The 16,933-nt window shown below is 56.5% G+C and overlaps 1 protein-coding gene across 3 annotated transcripts; it reads left to right on the top strand.

The window, feature by feature from the left end:
* Nucleotides 1–589: 589 nt before the first annotated feature.
* On the top strand, nucleotides 590–16,890 carry PLEKHG6 (pleckstrin homology and RhoGEF domain containing G6). Of its 3 annotated transcripts, XM_020878693.2 has the most exons (16): nucleotides 595–734; nucleotides 2,440–2,645; nucleotides 3,819–3,974; nucleotides 5,026–5,190; nucleotides 5,815–5,910; nucleotides 6,158–6,208; nucleotides 6,471–6,620; nucleotides 7,473–7,583; nucleotides 7,683–7,832; nucleotides 8,022–8,159; nucleotides 8,362–8,481; nucleotides 9,355–9,487; nucleotides 9,594–9,709; nucleotides 14,713–14,858; nucleotides 15,521–16,219; nucleotides 16,679–16,890. In XM_020878693.2, the coding sequence occupies exons 2-16, from the start codon at nucleotides 2,508–2,510 to the stop codon at nucleotides 16,686–16,688; spliced, it is 2,379 nt and encodes a 792-aa protein (XP_020734352.2). In that variant the 5' UTR covers nucleotides 595–734; nucleotides 2,440–2,507; the 3' UTR covers nucleotides 16,689–16,890. The 3 variants fall into 3 exon arrangements, with proteins under 3 accessions (XP_070309230.1, XP_020734352.2, XP_070309231.1); XM_070453129.1 differs by having other exon boundaries at nucleotides 590–734; nucleotides 7,473–7,832; XM_070453130.1 differs by lacking the exon at nucleotides 595–734 and adding an exon at nucleotides 1,004–1,131 and having other exon boundaries at nucleotides 7,473–7,832.
* Nucleotides 16,891–16,933: the final 43 nt, after the last annotated feature.

The following is a 16,933-nucleotide window of genomic DNA, read 5'->3' as shown; positions in this document are numbered from 1 at the left end:
GATAAAGATCCCTCTTCCACATCAAACAGAGCCATCGCAGTCAGCGAGGACTGAACACCTGAGATTACTGGTGGGTTCAATAAGCCAGCAATACAGTGAGACAGGGAGCTTTTGAAAGTGTCTGTATACCTCACTGTCTAGCCAACTCGCAGGAGGAAGACCACGGTCACGGTGCAGGGCTGGAACCATTGCATTCAGACCTGCCCCCACCTCCCTCCTACCCTCCAATGTGTCTTTGGCTCCCTGAGTGTGAGATGACAGTGACCACACATCTATGGACACTTCTGATTTCTGATATCCAGTATTTCTGTCAGACTATGTGTCCTGACTTGGGAATGTGAAGTGTGCCCTTCCTTGAACTGTGTCTATTTTATTAGTGGCCGTAGATGCTCAGACGCCCTCTTGAAGGCGGGAGTGTGGCTGTTTGCCATGGGGTCCGCCCACCCCCAGACTTGGTTAGTGGGAGAAGTGTTGGGCCAGCCTCAGCCTGGCATGAGGCGCCATCCCTGGAGCAAAGGTGAAGTCCAACCTTCCACCAGATGGCTGGAGCCGACAAGCAGAGATAAGGGTCACACTTTGGACTCTGCTGCCAGAAGGGGGCAGTGCCCCCGGGGTCCCTGATCCCCGAGGTCCCTTCTGCTGCCGGTCCTGCTCTCCTGCCTGGTTAAAGGAGGAAGACGAGGCCGAGGCCGGGGCACGGGGCTAGCCGGCCACTCACCGACGCGGAAAGCGAGGTGGGCACCTGCAGCGGGTCACTCAGTCGTTACCACCGCCGACCCGGAGGGCAGCGCGCGAGGGTGACAGGCCGGACTGGGTGGGTGGAGACTTCAGGGTCGAGGGGAAGAGAGGAGGGGGGCCTGCGGAGCGAGGCAGAGCCGCCCGCTGCCCAGGGACCGAGGGCGCCCGCCGCGCGGCGGGTCGGATGCCCGCGGGAGAGGGAGGAGCCAGCCCGCCGCGCCGCCCCCGCCCCGCCCCGGCCCTCCCGGCCCGGCTCCGCGCAGCCCGGGTCCCGCGGGCCGCTCGGTCCCAGACCCGGCCGGGCCGCGGGGCGGGCATCGCCGTGCGAGCCGTCGTCGGAGACCGCGGGGCTGGCGGCGCGGGCAGCGGGCGCCGGGTCACCTGCGGGCACAGGTGAGCGGCGGGAGGGCGGGGAGGGATGGGAGGCTGGGGGCGCGGGCCCCAGAGGAAGGGAAGCGGGTCAAAACTCAGAAGGGACTCGGGGCTGCGGGGAAAAGGACTCGGAGCCCAAGGAGGGAGGGTTATTGGGAGACAAGGAACGCTGCTCTCCCCAGCTCCTAAATCAGAGGAAAGGTTAGGGGAGGGCGGAGCGGGGTTCCGGGGCCCACCTGGAGCGACGCCCCCACTGACTTAGGCGGTCTCTCCTCTCCAAGCCCCGCCCACCCAGAGAGCGGGGAGGCCTCTACCGAGGTTTAGGGGAGGGGAGGGAGCCCCCCGTGGGTCTCCCAGCCTCCCCGAGGAGCTCCCAGAGGCTAGCGAAACCCAACAGAGCCCACTCCCTCTCTGCTCCTCTCTAAGGCCTGCGGTCTAAGACCTGCCCATGGCCTGAGGGTCCAGGTAAGGGGTGGGGCGTTCCTTTCCGGGGGTGTGTGTGTTAGTCACTCAGTCGTGTCCCATTCTTTGCGACCCCATGGACTGTAGCCTGCGCATGGAATTCTCCAGGCAAGAATACTGGAATGGGTTGCCGGAGAGTAAATATCTCAGACTTTGAAGCCGCTGCGGTCTCTGTCATAGCTAGCAGGGAGGAAGTCACAACTGGCCTAGGAGGGAACGTGTCTGTGATCCCATAGCGCTTTCTTTAGAGACATGGAAATTTGAATTGAACATAATCTTTCTGTGTTGTTAACTATTCTTCTTCTTTTTCATGATTTTATTTACTTTTTAAAATTTATTCTTCTTTTGACTTTTCCAACTATTTAAACATGTAAAACAGCCATTCTTAGCTTGCGGACTGTGCAAAAACAGGTGGCAGGTCGGGCTATTTTCACTGCCCCTGCCCACCCCCCCACCCCCCCGCAACTTCCCACCCCCACTCCTGTGTGTTGGGGAGGGAAGGGTGTTGCTAGGTGCAAGGGGCATCCCCCTCACCTGGGGGCACCCAGGAAACAGGGAACCTGTCTGTGACCCTTGCTCCCAGCTACTCTTTAGGATGTCAGCATCCCTTGAAGCCAGTGCAGGAACTGGTACCCCAAGTGTGCACACGTGAATGAGGGGGTATGGTTCCAAGGGGCTTTCTGCCCAGCATGTGGGAGTGTACCCAACCCTCACCAAGTCCTAGATGAGGCCACTGTACTCCCCCAACAAGCAAACTGGGCTCTCCCCCTCCCTTCTGCTTCTTCCCCTCCCCCTCCGCCTCTTTCTCCAGCCTAGCACCCTCCACTAACTAAGGCTGGCCCTTCCATCCTTATATTCTCTCTGCAGCCTCAGGGGGCCCCTTTCCCCTGCACATTGGAGTGATGAGCCTTTGCAGGTGACCCAGGAGAGAAGGGATGCAGGCCTTGGGTCCTCCCGATAAGAGTCCCCTCCAAGGGCTGGTGGCCTCCCGCATTGAGACCTATGGAGGCAGGTATCGGGCCTCGGTCGCGAGTTCTCCAGGCAATGTCAGTCCCCGAGGAGGCCTTTTGCTGGTGAGTCCAGGCCGTGCCCCAAAGGTGACCTGGGCAGGGCAGGCGGGAGGACACCCAGGCTTTAAGTCTCTGTCCCCTTGCCAGGCCTTGGGCGGCACTCTTCCCATACACACCCCTGTCTTCTCTCCTGGGTTGTGAGGGAGAGGACGGTTGTGTGGGCCCAGGGTCCCGGGACTCCACACCCACCCCAGACAGACAGGGCAGGTGAGGCAGAGAGCCAGGAGGGGCTAGGCCATTGGTGCTGTTGGAGGCACGGAGCTGGGGGTGGGAGGTCACCAAACCCAGGGTTCGGTGCCTCCCAGACTCCCACCTCTACTAGGGAAGAGCTTGTGAGCGGCTCCCTGAGACCTGCCTTCCTCTGAGTCAGGCCTGGAGGAAGAGCAAAGGTTCAAGGTGTCCCTACTCTACAGGTGGGGAGGGTGTGGGGGCCTTTCTGACTCCAGCCCAGCTCCACCCTCCTGGCCAGCCTCCAGCGCTGACCAAGGAAAGGGGCGTGGAGGCCCAGCGGTCTTTCCCTTGGCCTCCCTCCACCTTGAGGTCAATTCTGCTTCCAGCCAGGGGTATCCCTCGTCTGACTGGAGGAGGGTTTGGCCATGGGACACCACCGAGGGCGGGAAGGGAGACTAGGAAGTCTGTGGCATAAGTGAGGCCACAGGCAGGTCAAGGAATGTGACCAGGCCTGCCCAGGAGGGACTGCTGGCCCAAGCGCCAACTTCTCCCACAGAAGGGCAGCCACTCCCAACGGGATGCGAGGGCACACATGTGTGTACCCTCACCCCCACGTGCATAGGTCGCAGAGTGCCTGTGCACCGGGCCCTGTGCACACACATGGCCAGAGTGTAGGGAACACATGGGAGCTGGGGACATGGGCACAAGCAGAGCCCAGTCGTGTACTTGCCTCTGCGCCTGCTCTGCACAAGGCCATTTCTACCCCCGGCCCCTCTGCCCTGCCTGACTGGCTCCTGCCCATCTAGGCAGCCTTCCTGGCAGCTGCCACTGTGACTCAGGGCCGGAGCGGCTCACACTAAACTGGTTTTAGGGGAGCGGTGAGCCAGCCCAACTTGCAGGCAGGTGTAGGGGACTCTGTCCAGAGCTAAGCCGGGCCCCACTCTGCCTCTCTGGGACCTCTGTGGGAAGGGGGCACGCCCAGAGCTCCCCCTGCTCTTCCTCCAGGATCCCAGCCTCCGACTCCTCCAGGGCTACGTCCCCTTCACCACGGGTTCTGGCCCGGCCCGACGCCTGTCTCCCCTGAGGCTTCGAGAACCAGTGCCCGAGAAGACGCACGGAGGTCCCTTTGGGGTTGGGACACCTCACTCCGCCAAACTCAAGGTGAGGAGTCCCTCTCCTCCCATCACCGAGCTCCCAGCCTGAGCTTCGATTAGAGCTGAGAACACCAGTGCCCCTCCAAGAAGCCAAGTGCAACTCTGTCTAGAGACCCTGTCAGGGGAGCATCTCCCAGCCAGGCTGTCTCATAAGAATGTCCGCTTTACGGGCAAGTGTCCAAATATTCTGGGACCGCTGCTTCCCTAAGCCCCCTTCTGGTCCCCACCTGAAGGTCCCCCTGAAGGAGTCTGACTCAGGAGAGACCTGGAAGCTGTCTTTCTGATTAGGGAGCCCGGAGTCAGGGACCTTCCTGCAGACAAGGCGCCTCTCCATCTGGGTTCCAGACTTGTGCCGACCCCTGTAACTCCAGCCAGGATTGATCCTCGCCCCCTGCCAGGCCTGCATGTCCCCACTCATGCTCAGGGCTGCTTGCCACTTCCCAGTCACACACACACACACACACACACACACACACACGCATATGATAACTTACGGTGAACCATGTCAGATTCATGATCTCTGAAGTTTTAGCTTCAGGACCAGGGACCAGGCTCTCAAGAGCTTTTGTGTAGCAGAGTTTTATTAAAGTGAAAGGGGACAGAGAGAGCTTCTGACACAGACATCAGAAAGGGGACAGAGAGTGTCCCCCTCCCTAGTCTTATCAGGGCCCTATATAGTTTTACCAGACCCACTCCCACAACATACATATTAAGATTAGAACTAACAATAGAAAGGTCTTACCAGACTCACTCCAATATGTCTTAAGATAACAAGATTAGTCAGAAGGTTCTTGTTAAGGGGAAATAGGCCCTCAAGCAAGATACATTGTTATATTGACTAAGACAAAACAATGTAGAAAGTTTGTCCTTTCTCCTTGAGAGCCCCAGACCCCTTTCTTCTGGAGTGCTCTAGACCCCTTTCTCCTCAAGGGCCCCAGACTCCTTATCAACCCACCTAAAGACGAGCTATCCTACACACATGCATGCATGCACAGACGCAGCCCTTGCCCGGCTGGGTGGTCCAGGCGCCAGGACTAATCCCTTCTCGGTGCCCCTAGGAAGTCACCAAGGCCCACGAGCTGCAGGTGAGGCTGCATACCTTCAGCATGTTTGGGATGCCCCGCCTGCCCCGGGAGGACCGGCAGCACTGGGAGATCGGAGAGGGCAGCGACAACAGCGTGGCCATTGAGAAGTCCTGGAAGGAGCTGGTGCCTGGGCACAAGGTGAGCCTGTACCTGTGGGGTCCGAGACACACACATACACACCTCCCTCACCTCTGGCCCGGAGGAGGGAAAGGCCATGGGAAGTGGGGTCCGCGGGGACAGCACTTAGAGGCATGTCACTGAAGCTTCAGATCGGGGCCCCACCACGTATTAGTGAGACTCTACCAGGTACTAGTGAGGCCCCGCCAGGTACTAGTGAGGCCCCACATACTAGTGAGACCCCACCAGGTACTAGTGAGACCCCGCCAGGTACTAGTGAGACCTCGCCAGGTACTAGTGAGGCCCCGCCAGGTACTAGTGAGACCCCACATACTAGTGAGACCCCACCAGGTACTAGTGAGGCTCTACCAGGTACTAGTGAGACCCCACACACTAGTGAGACCCCCACATACTAGTAAGACCCCACCAGGTACTATGAGACCCCGCCATGTACTAGTGAGACCTTGGACAAGACAACAAGCCTCTGCGTGCCTCAGTCGCCTCATGACATGAGGATGACAAGTACCCCCTCCACACTGGAAGACTGGGAGAAGGTTAAAGGCTGTCTAGGATGCAGATCCGGTAGCGTTTAGCAGATGGCGGCAGCTGGTCTTGTCATCGTTCACCAGCCCCATCCCCACCCAGGAGATGAGCCGGGAGCTCTGCCACCAGCAGGAGGCCCTGTGGGAACTACTGACCACGGAGCTCATCTACGTGCGGAAGCTCAAGATCATGACGGATGTGAGCCCCCACCCAGCTGCCCAGCGACCCTGGCCCTGGCCCTCCCTCGAATCACCCCCCATCATCCAGACCAGGATGAGACAGGGTTGTTAGAGAGGGACAGGCAGGATGCCTAGAGCCCCCTGCCCAGGGTCTCGGGAGAGAGGTTTGCAGTACTGAAGATGGGGGTGGGGATGCTGTGAAGGGTGAGGCTGGGGTCGGAGAGGAGGAGGCCAGGCGCTAAGACCCTCTCTCTCTCTGCATCTAGCTCCTAGCTGCGGGTTTGCTGAACTTGCAGCGCGTGGGTCTGCTGACGGAAGTGAGTGGGCACTTGGTGTGGGCTGGGGGGACAGATCGGTGTGGGTGGACTGAGCCCGGGGTCTGGGGGCGCAAGGTCACAGAGAACTGAAATGCCACTGCCCCATCTACTAGGACCCCCACCTCCCGCCCTCCCCACTTTGCTTCTTGCTCTAGACCCCAGCCCCCACTACCCAGGCTCAGCTGGCCTTGCCTGTCTGTGGCCAGTGCAGCCTGCGGGTCACCTGCCCAAACATGTGGCTGAGTGCCCCTCCCTCCCCCAGGTGTCAGCTGAGACTCTGTTTGGAAACGTCCCCAGCCTGATTCGAGCCCACCGGAGCTTCTGGGAAGAGGTGCTGGGACCCACCCTAGAGGAGACGCGAGCCTCAGGCCAGCCTCTGGACCCAGTCAGCCTGCAGGATGGCTTTCTGACGGTGAGGAGGGGACAAGGGCCACTTCCAGGTGGGGTGGAACTGGGAGGGCCCCGAGGGGTCCTGTTCGCAGGGCAAGCCCTTGATGCCTAAATCCTGATGTGATTCAGGCGAGTCCAAAGACACGGCCCTTACCCCCAAATACCAGTTCATCTCCTGCCTTCATTTCACCAGTATGGCCTCTGTTCCCAGGGCTCTTTGGGCTTCTGAACATCCCAGAGGGCAGCTGTCTCAGGGAAGGGCTACATACATCATGAAATCTGATGTCCAGGACAGAGATCCAGGGACATGCATCAGGGAACAAGACTGGGGCCTTAGGGACTTGTCCCTTGGGAGCCCGAGGGGAGGGGATGTGAAAGAGCACAGGGCACTGGCAAGCAAGAGGCCCGGGCTCCAACCTCCGCCCAGTTCCCCAGCCAGGGGGGCATGGCCTTGCCCAGCTGGGTTGGGGTAGAGAGGTGGGGGCACAGTCTCCTGGGGGTCTTCTGTGGCCCCCTTCTTCAGGGCAGGGCTCTGGGCAAGCCTCAGGTCGCCACTCCACAGCTGGGCTGAAATGGGATCTGCAGCACCCTGACAACGATCCTGCTGAATTATTGATGGTGGGTGAAGTCCAGAGCAGCAGGATACCGAAGGGGCTGAGGATGGAGCTCAGAGGGCAGCAGCAGGTCGACCCCTCATGACCTCAACTCCTCCTTGGAGTCCAGGGAGCGGGGCTGGAAGTTGAGGAGGGTCTGGATTGGCAGGCACTGGACGGAGGGTCTAGGCCAGGCTGCTCCGCGTGTTGTGTGCGGCTGGAGCTGGTATCTCATCCCGCCTTCCCTTGCCTGCTCCCCGCCCCCACACCTGACCCTCCAGTGCAGCCAGCGCTTCCAGCCCTACGTCCTATACTGCCTGCGAGTGAGGCAGACCATGGCCTACGCCCGGGAGCAGCAGGACCACAACCCTCTCTTCCACGTCTTCGTGCAGGTGGGAGAGGAGTTGCTGGGGAAGGGGGACACCGTGGACCTTGGTCCAAGGCAGGAGGGTAGCCTGCAGTCCCTCACCCCTGACTCCCTTCCCTGGCAGTGGTGTGAGAAGCACAAGCGATCCGGGAGGCAGATGCTGGGAGACCTGCTTATCAAGCCCCACCAGCGCATCACCAAGTACCCGCTGCTGCTCCAGGCTGTGCTCAAGAGGACCCCCAAGCCCCAGGCCCGGGAGGCCCTGACCGCCATGGTAGAGGGCTGACCCCTGCGGGAGGGGGGCTGTTGGGGGCTGGTGTGTGGGGCCGCAGCTCCAGGAGCCCTTGAGCTCTCCTTCCTCCTGAGAATGTGCCCGTGTGGCGCTGATGTCGTCGGTGGGTGGGATGAAGGGGCGAGGAGCTGAGCCGCCTTCCTCCGCACCCTCCCCCTCCCGCTCCCCCAGATCGCAGCGATGGAGTCGTTCCTGCAGCACATCAACAAGCAGGTGCGCCAGGGCGAAGAGCAAGAGAGCTTGGCGGCTGCGGCCCGGCGCGTCGGGCCCTACGAGGTGCTGGAGCCGTCCAGCGAGGAGGTGGAGAAGGTGAGAGAGAAAGCGGGAAGTGGGCTTCGGGAAAGTACGGCCCCGGGCCTGGAGGGGGAGGGGCAGAGGTGCCAAGGGCTACGCCTGTGGCCATCGTTCCTCTGGGGGGGTGGGGGGGGGCCGGGGAGGGGTAGGGGGTGAACCGGAGGCACTCCTCCAAGGAGCGGTGTTCCCAGTGCCCGCTCTGCCCACTGCACCTCAGAACCTGCGACCGTTCTCCACCCTGGACCTGATGGCCCCCATGCTGGGGGTCGCTCCGGAGCACACCAGGCAGCTGCTGCTCGAGGGGCCCGCGCGCGTGAAGGAGGGGCGTGAAGGGAAGGTGAGGGGCGGGGAGGATGGGAGGGAAGGGAAAGGGAGGAAACGAGAGGCCCTGGGAGCCAGGCTGGATCAGAGGCTGGAAATGGGAGGAGGGGGCTGTGTGTGTGTGTATGTATCTCTGTGTCCATGTCTCTGTGTGTGTGTGTGTATCTCTGCCAGTGTCCATGTGTCTGTGTGCATGTCCATCTGTGTGTCTGTGTGTGTCCATGTGTCTCTCTGTGTGTCTGTGTATATCTTTGTGTGTGTCTGTGTGTGTCCATGCCTGTATTCTCTGTGTGTGTGTCTGTGTCTGTATGTGTGTCCATGTGTCTCTCTGTGTGTATCTTTGTGTGTGTCTGTGTGTGTGTCTATGTCTGTGTGTGTCCATATGTCTCTCTCTGTGTCTCTGTGTGTGTCCATCTCTCTGTGTGTGTCCATGTGTCTCTCTGTGTGTATCTGGGTGTGTCTGTGTGTGTGTCTATGTCTCTGTGTGTGTCCATGCATCTCTGTGTGTGTCTATGTCTGTGTGTGTCCATATGTCTCTCTCTGTGTCTCTGTGTGTCTATGTCTGTATTCTACGTGTGTGTGTGTCTGTGTGTGTGTGTCCATATGTTTCTGTGTGTGTGTCTGTGTCTGTGTCTATATCTGTGTGTGTGTCCGTGCATCTCTCTGTGTGTGTCTGTGTGTGTTGGGACGAGGACATGGTTCCAGCCTTGCTCTGCTGGTCGCTGTGACCCACGTCAGCCACTTTCTTTCCTGTAAAGAGACGTGCCCACACTGAGGGGCTCCTGGCTCTCAGTTCCGCTGCTCTCTGTTGCCCACACATCCATGCCTGACCCCTGTCCCTCCAGCCCTGCTCCAGCTGACCCTTGGATCTCTCTTTGCGCACCCTTAGCTGGATGTATACCTGTTCCTGTTCTCTGATGTGCTCCTGGTGACCAAGCCCCCTCGCAAGGCGGACAAACCCAAGGTTATCCGCCCGCCCCTCATGCTGGAGAAGCTTGTGTGCCGGCCACTCCGTGATCCCAGTAAGTCTCTCCCTTCTGTCTCCCTCCCCCTCGGCCGCATAAGCGGAGGTGGGGTTGGCGATCAGATGAGGCCCAGCCCTGGAAGCAGACCTTTTCCTGCCCCCAGGCAGCTTCCTGCTGGTCCACCTCACTGACTTCCAGTGTGTCTCCAGCGCCCTCACTGTCCACTGTCCCAGCGCTGCCGATCGGGCCCGGTGGCTGGAGAAGACCCAGCAGGCCCAGGTATGTGATGCTGGGCGCCGGGCTGGGGAGGGCCCTGGAGCTCAGACACAGGAGGGGAGGATCAAGGACAGGAGAGAGAAGCTAGGGGAGAAGCACTCAGCTTCAGACCAGACCTTCTGCCCCTCTGGTGTGCCCTCAGAGAAAGACACAGCCTTGACCATCCTTAAGAGCACAGAAGAAGGAATTTCCTGGTGGTCCAGTGGATAGGACTCTGCGCTTTCACTGCCAAGAGCATGGGCTTCATCCCTGGTCTGGGAACTAAAATCCCACAAGCCATGGGACACAGCCAAAAAAAAAAAGTATAAAAGAAAAAAGAGCCTAGAAGAAAGCTTTTGGCCAGCTTGGGTGCCTATCTCTGGCAGCCAAGACACATTTCCCTGAAGGTTTCGAGGCTGTGAAACAATTAACTGCTGAACTTGGGCTTCCAGTCAGCAGAGGGGCACCTGCTGCATATAAAAGGCAAGGGGCTGGGGAATCAGAAAAGTATAAAATGCCATTTCTGCCCTCACGGAATACACACCACAGCCCATCTAGACAAATGAGTATACATGTAACAGAAACGTGTGGAAGGAATGGACCAGAGCGTGGTTCACTCTGTCTGGGGGTTGGTTGCGACAGGGACTATGCAGAGGGTAGGGATGATGAGAAGGCTTCAAAAGGAGCTACTGTCTGATCCCAGTTGGTGGATATCTTGGGGCACACTGGGGGAATGAGGTGGGTGGGAAAGACATTCCAGATGAAGAGCAGAGTGTGCGAAGGTCGGAAATCAGAGGCAGTCGTGTGTGTTAAGACCATCACCAGCCTAGTGGGCGGCATTACCAGGGTATCCAGCACAAGGGCAGCAGTGCCCTGCCAGACCACGTGGTCTCCAGATGCCATGCTCGAGGCACTTGAACTTTGTCCTGTAAATGACACAGAGCCCATGAAAATGTTAACCCGGTGAGTGACCCTGGGCAGATACCTGCAACAAAAACTAGAGGAGTTCAAAAGCAGCGAGACCCAAATGGAGCTATAGTTTTGAAAATATTTATTTATTTAGTTGGTTGGTTGGTTGGTTGGTTGGTTGTGCCAGTTCTTAGTTGTGGCATGGGGAATCTTTAGTTAGTTGCAGCATGTGAGTTCTAGTTCCCCGACCAGGGATTGAACCCAGATGCCCCCTGCATTGGGAGCATGGAGTCTTAGCCACTGGACCACCAAGGAAGTTCCCCAAATGCAGCTGTGTTGCTTACCACTTGGTGCCTTAAAATGACAGAAATGTATTCCATCACAGTTCTGGAGGCTGGAAGTTGAAAATCAAGGTGTCCTTGCCAGGGCTCTAGGGGGCATCCTCCAATGCCTCCTCTAGCTCAAAGGGGCTCCAGGTGATCCCTAACCTATGGCAGCATCACTCCACTCTCTGCCTCTGTCTTCACGTGGTCCAGCTCTCTTTGTGTCTCTGTGTCCCAGTATCCCCTCTCTTGTCTCTTAGACACTGCTCATTAGCCCCAAATCCAGGATGACCTCCTCTCGAGTTCTTTCACTTAGAATCTGTGCACATCTGCAGAGACCCTTCTTCCAAACAAAGTCACCCACATTCACAGGTTCTGGGAGTCGGGACCTAGACCTGTCTGTCTGGGCCCACTATTCAACCCACTATGGGAGCAGAATGGCCGAAGAAGAGGGAAGCAGACTTCCCTGGTGGTCCAGTGGTTGAGGATTCACCTTGCATTGCTAGGGTTGTAGGTTCAATCCCTGATCCAGGAATTAAGATCTCATACCGCAGGGTGCCACAGTGCCACAGTGAAATATCTCGAATGACACAATAAGAATCCTTCATGCTGCAACTAAGACCTGACCCAGCTAAATAAATAAATAAACTTTTTTTTTTTTTTTAAAAGAAGAGGGAAGATTTGAGTTGGACTTTAAGGATGGGAAGACCCCAGGCAGAAGACTCAAGGGAGAAATTGGGCTGGATTTATTTGGGGAAGGGGGGGGGCAGACAGTAAGCATGCCTTCTGAGCCTGGAGGGAAGGGTTTTGTGTGGAGCCAGTGATGACAGGCCAAGTTCTACAGGGACCCCAGGGCCTGCAGAAGAGTGTGGACTGAACAAGTCTGCATTTAGTTAGCAGGTTGACACAAGAGTTGCCATAGATTCTTGAGCAAGGGAAGGCCATGGTGAAATCTGTGTGTCTGGTCTTAAATTGTTAGGTGGCCATGTGACAGGTGGGCTGGGAGAGGGAGAGCGGTGGCAGGAGATTTACCGTATTAGTTTGGGTATGAAACATTGAGGTTGGGTGCCATGGCCTTAGGGACATGATGCGAAAAAGAAGAAAGGAGCTAAAGAAGAAAGAAGAGACAGGTGAGCCTTAGGGAGACTAAGAGAAGCCTATATTGAATGCATGGTTCAGACCCCAACTCTGCCTCTTACTGATTGGGTGACCTTGGGGGAGTTATGAGGCTCAGCTTCCATTTCTTCACCTGCAAAATGGATTTAAATAATAACAGTCCTTGTCTCACAGGGAAGATTCAAAGAAACCACTCAGATTAAGCAGGCAATGTGGTGCCAGCTCCTGGTAACTCAGATCCACAAGGACAAAGGATGACTTGCTTGCAAGGTTCCTGTGTGAAAAGTTGCCTTGGCAAAGACAATTGAAATCATCAGAAAGGGAAACCTGTTTGTTTAGTTGCTGCTTCCTGGCGGGGGTGGGGCTGGAGTAGTGAGGTTTAGTTTTAAACAGAAGCCTTCGGAAATGAAGTCGTAGGAGACAGCCAAGTGGAGATCTCTTAGCAGTGCAAGTGTGCTCAGTTGTATCCAACTTTGCGACCCCATGGACTGTAGCCTGCCAGGCTCCTCTGTCCATGGGATTTTCCAGGCAAGAATACTAGGATGGGTTGCCATTTCCTTCTCTAGGGGATCTTCCCCACCCAGAGATGGAACCCACATCTCTTGCATCTTCTGCATTGGCAGGTGGATTCTTTACCACTGAGCCACCTGCGAAGCCCAGAGATCTAAGGGCTTGTGGGGGGTTTGTGGAAATATGGAAACAGACTGGAGTTCAGGTGAAAGATAAGGATGAACTATGAAAGTTGCTAAGAGAGAAAATACTAAAAAGTCATTTTCTCAAGGAAAAAAATGTCTGTAACAACATATGGTAATGGTTATTAACTAGACTCTTTGGGGATCATTTCGTAATTTGGGGTTAGGGCTAGAGTGGAGCTTCCCAGGTGAATCTGTGGTAGAGAATCCACCTGCCAATGCAGGAGATGCAAGAGATGTAGGTTGGATCCCTGGGTGCCAAACATCAAGCAGGCTGCCCCAGCCCTGCCCCGACCCCAAGACCAGCTCCTCCCACCTCGTTTCCCTCGCCACACTCAGGTCACAGGACCTGGCCTGGGGTGGTGGTCTCCTGCCCCCAGGAACCATCACCCTGGCTCTGACCAACATACCAAGTCTTATGAGACCGCTGAGAATCCTCGCAGGAGACAGTAACTGGGAAGCCAGGGCGGGAAAATTGGAAATAGGAGCCTGAGGTCATTTTCCTGTCTCTGTTCATCCATTTCTCCAACATGTCTCTTGTACAGACCCAGCTCACCCTTACCTCGCTGTATTTCTAGAGAGGCTTTGGGAAGCTCCTGGTGCCTAAGAGTTGCGGGTTCATGTACTTAAAGTCTGGGTGGGGTGGCGCCGGAGCACATTCAAAGTCCTTAATGAGCATCAACCAATCAGAGTAGAGCTTGGGGGTGTGGTCTTGTACCAGATGTTATCTCTCAGCTGCTGGACCTTGGGAAAGGAAGGCGTGAGGCTCAGGCAGGAACCGTTTGCTCACCAGCATGGAAGTCCTTCGATATTTCCAGTGATACGGCCATTTCAGTCTGTGCCGGTACCAGCGCTGCCTGCAGCAGCCGCCACCACAGCCTTTTTGCCAAACCTCTGCCTTCAGCCTCTCCAAGGGTTCCGCTGCCGCCTTTCCCCGCCCCCAAGAGAAAAGTTGTCCTTGCATCGTTCCTGACCCTTTAAGGCTGCCCTTGAAAAATAGTGCAGTTATTGAACTAGGACTCACAAAGGCTTCTCTCTACCTGTGCGGCCTGGTTCAAGTCCACTCATCTTTCTAAGTCTTGTTTTCTCATCTGTAAAATGGGCTAACATCCATGCTTCCACCCTGCCAGGTGGTGATGTGTATCCAATATCCATATTCATGTAGAAGGGCTTTATGAACAACTTCTCGACATCACTCTTTTATTCTGATGATGCCCGTAGGAAAATGCTAAGGAGGACGAAATGTGGTATATCCTCTTTCCATTCCTCTTGGAAGGATGTTGCCCTCATCTCTGAGGAACAGCAGAGTCCTCAGCCCAGGACAAAGCATAGTCCTGCCCATCCTGCAGGTAGGAGGGAGAGTAACCTGAGGATCCAGCATCATTCAGAGCAATTATACCACTATCACCACCAATCAGGAAGGGCTTCTTGAAGGAGAAAACAAGCCAGAGACAGGGCTTGCCAAGGGGCATGAGAGGCAGGAAGAATGGTACAGCTTGGGAAAGGGCACTTCTGTCCCCCCACCTACCCCCAGGACCAGCTCAAGAACTCAAATCTTGGCTCCATCCCACTTTCCCAAGGCATGACCTTGGTAGTTATTTAACCTCAAAGTCTCTGTTTCTCAGGAGTAAAGTTGTAAGTCAGTCCTAAGTCATGTCCAACTCTTTTGCAACCCCATGGACTGTAACCCGCCAGGCCTCTCTGTCCATGGGATTCTCCAGGCAAGAATACTGGGATGGGCTGCCATTTCCTTCTCCAAGGGATCTTCCCAGCCCAGGGATCGAACCCAAGTCTCCTGCATTGGCAGGTGGGTTCTTTACCAGTGAGCCACCAGGGAAGTCCTGGGAGTAATGTAGGAGCAAAAAAATCTGCTTCGTAGGGTGGTGAAGATGAAGTAAGATAAAATTCTAAAGCACTTAGCATGGTACCTGGCGTACAACAGGTGCTCAATAAAGGAGAGCTCTTAATGAAAGTTTCCACACTCCAGGCCACCCTGCAAAAGCTGAAGGCAGAGGAGTATATCCAACAGAAGAGGGAGCTCTTGGCCCTCTATCGCGACCGAGATGGGGAGTCCCCAGGCACCAGGCCCTCCACGCCTTCCCAGGAGGGCTCTCAAAACAGCACGGAGGGCAGGTAAGAACCACAGGGAGCACAAGTTCTCCCAGGGTAGGGGGGCTGCAGGCTGGGAGGAAAGGAAAGGGAACCTGTGAGGCTAGGAATGACAACTTTGGCTGGTGGGGGGTGGGTGAGACCTGATTGAGGAACCCAGGCTATGGTTTGGCACCAGGCCTGTAAAGGACCACCTTTGGGTTAGCCAGCCTTGGGTGGGCACAGGGTAAAAGAAACAGACAGGAGAGGCGCAAACTCCCTGAGAGGAATAGGCTCCCCAGGCCAGGGGTTTTGCAGAATGTCAGGGCTATAGGAACCCGGCTAGTTCAAATCTGGACGGATAATGTGAGAGCTTCATCCAAAATAACACAGTTGCTGAGCATCATGGTTTATTACAGAGAAAAAAAAAGACTCCATCCATGGAGCGGGTGGGGAACTCAGCAGAGCTCAGGAAAGAGCAAATACTTGATAACAAGTTTCTGGACCTGAATGTAGGGGCTAAAATGCCTTAAAGGAGTTTGTGGTCTAGCCAGTGAGATGAGAAAAACAATCAGTGGAGTGCAAAAAGTAAGACCAAAATAAGTTTGAAGGAGGGGCCATTTCTGGATGGAGGGGTCAAGGGAGATTCCCTGGATTTGAACTTGACCCCTCAGCATCTGACTCTGACCATTTGCTATTAACTCTAGGACTTGCGAGTCCTCGACTGTCATCCCGCACCTGGTGGTGACAGAAGACACAGATGAAGATGCCCCCTCGGTACCAGATGACACCTCGGACTCTGGCTATGGCACTCTCATCCCAGGCTCTCCCAAAGAGTCCCACTCCCCGCTGAGCCGTCTACGCTTGAGGGCCCTTCGGCGGGACCCTCGCCTCACCTTCTCCACCCTGGAACTCCGAGATGTCCCTCTGCGTCCCCAGCCTTCTGACCCCAAGGCTCCCCAACGCCGAAGCGCCCCTGCACTGCCTGAGGAAGGTGTCCGGAAAGCAGGCAGTCTTCCCAGGGTAGACCCACCAACCTCGTCTGAGGAAGAAGACCAGACCTCAGTGGGCGAGAATGTGGTGGTCGAAACCTTGCAGAGGGCCCAACTTCGGGGGCAGCTGTCCTCCTCCCCAACCCACGCTGACTCTTCTGAGGAAAGCCCCTGGGAGTCCTCAGGGGATGAAGAAGAAGAGGGGTATCCCTCCCAGGGACCTGACTACACCCCCTCCCCTCACCCCCTCCGGCCCGAGGACATGCTCCGAGAGATCCGCGAGGAACTGGCCAGTCAAAGGATCGAGGGCGTCCCTGAGCCTGGAGACAGCAGGCCTCGGAAGCTGACTCGGGTCCAACTGCAGAGGATGCGAGGGTCTCATGTCGTACACCTGGACACACCCCTGACCACGTCGTAAGTGCAGAAAGGAAGCTAGCTTGGGTCGGAGTGGAGGGAAAGGCCAGTGTGGAACCAGCGGGGATGCAAGAGATGGTGGTCGGTAGTGGAGGGGGGTGGAGGGTGAGATGGGTCAACATAGGAGAGCTTCCCAGAGCAGGGGCTCAGCAGTAAAGAATCCACCTGCCAGTGCAGGAGACATGAGTTTGATCCCTGGGTCAGGAAGATCCCCTATGGAAGGAAATGGCAACCCACTCCAGTATTCTTGCCTGGAAAATTCCATGGACAGAGGAGCCTGGTGGGCTATAGTCCATGAGGTCACAAAGAGTCGGACATGACTTAGACATGACTTAGCCACTGCACAAAGGCAAAAAATAAAGGAGAGCAGGAATGGGGGTGGTGGTGTCATGGCAGGGAGGAGCCTTTAGCCTCACTCTTCACCCATGTCTACCTGACACCTGCTTCTTTCCCTTTCAGAGAGGCGTGAGGATCACAAAAGACCCTTAGCATTTCTCCAGGAGGAAATCTCTTCCGATGAGTGCTGGTCACCACCTCTACCCTGGGACTCTACCTCAAGGACATTTCCCCAGGCATCCTGCCCCTCCTGCTCAGAGGACTTTGGGGATCAAGAACTGTACATTTATGTATCACAGATACCCGGAAGCCCCACATAAAATTGTGCGTGAAAACCACCATCCAAGCAGCACTAGATGAGAGCGGAGCAAAGAGAAC

The sequence above is a fragment of the Odocoileus virginianus genome, chromosome 23 (assembly GCF_023699985.2).
Source record: "Odocoileus virginianus isolate 20LAN1187 ecotype Illinois chromosome 23, Ovbor_1.2, whole genome shotgun sequence".
NCBI lineage: Eukaryota > Metazoa > Chordata > Mammalia > Artiodactyla > Cervidae > Odocoileus > Odocoileus virginianus.
This window is presented reverse-complemented; position numbering and strand designations above follow the sequence as displayed.

Excerpts from the sequence above, each read along its gene's own strand:
- PLEKHG6 (XM_070453129.1), top strand. The coding sequence starts at position 2,508 with ATGCAGGCCTTGGGTCCTCCCGATAAGAGTCCCCTCCAAGGGCTGGTG. Across the intron at positions 3,975-5,025 it reads CTCACTCCGCCAAACTCAAG|GAAGTCACCAAGGCCCACGA; the intron begins GTGAGGAGTCCC and ends CGGTGCCCCTAG. Across the intron at positions 6,621-7,472 it reads TGCAGGATGGCTTTCTGACG|TGCAGCCAGCGCTTCCAGCC; the intron begins GTGAGGAGGGGA and ends CTGACCCTCCAG.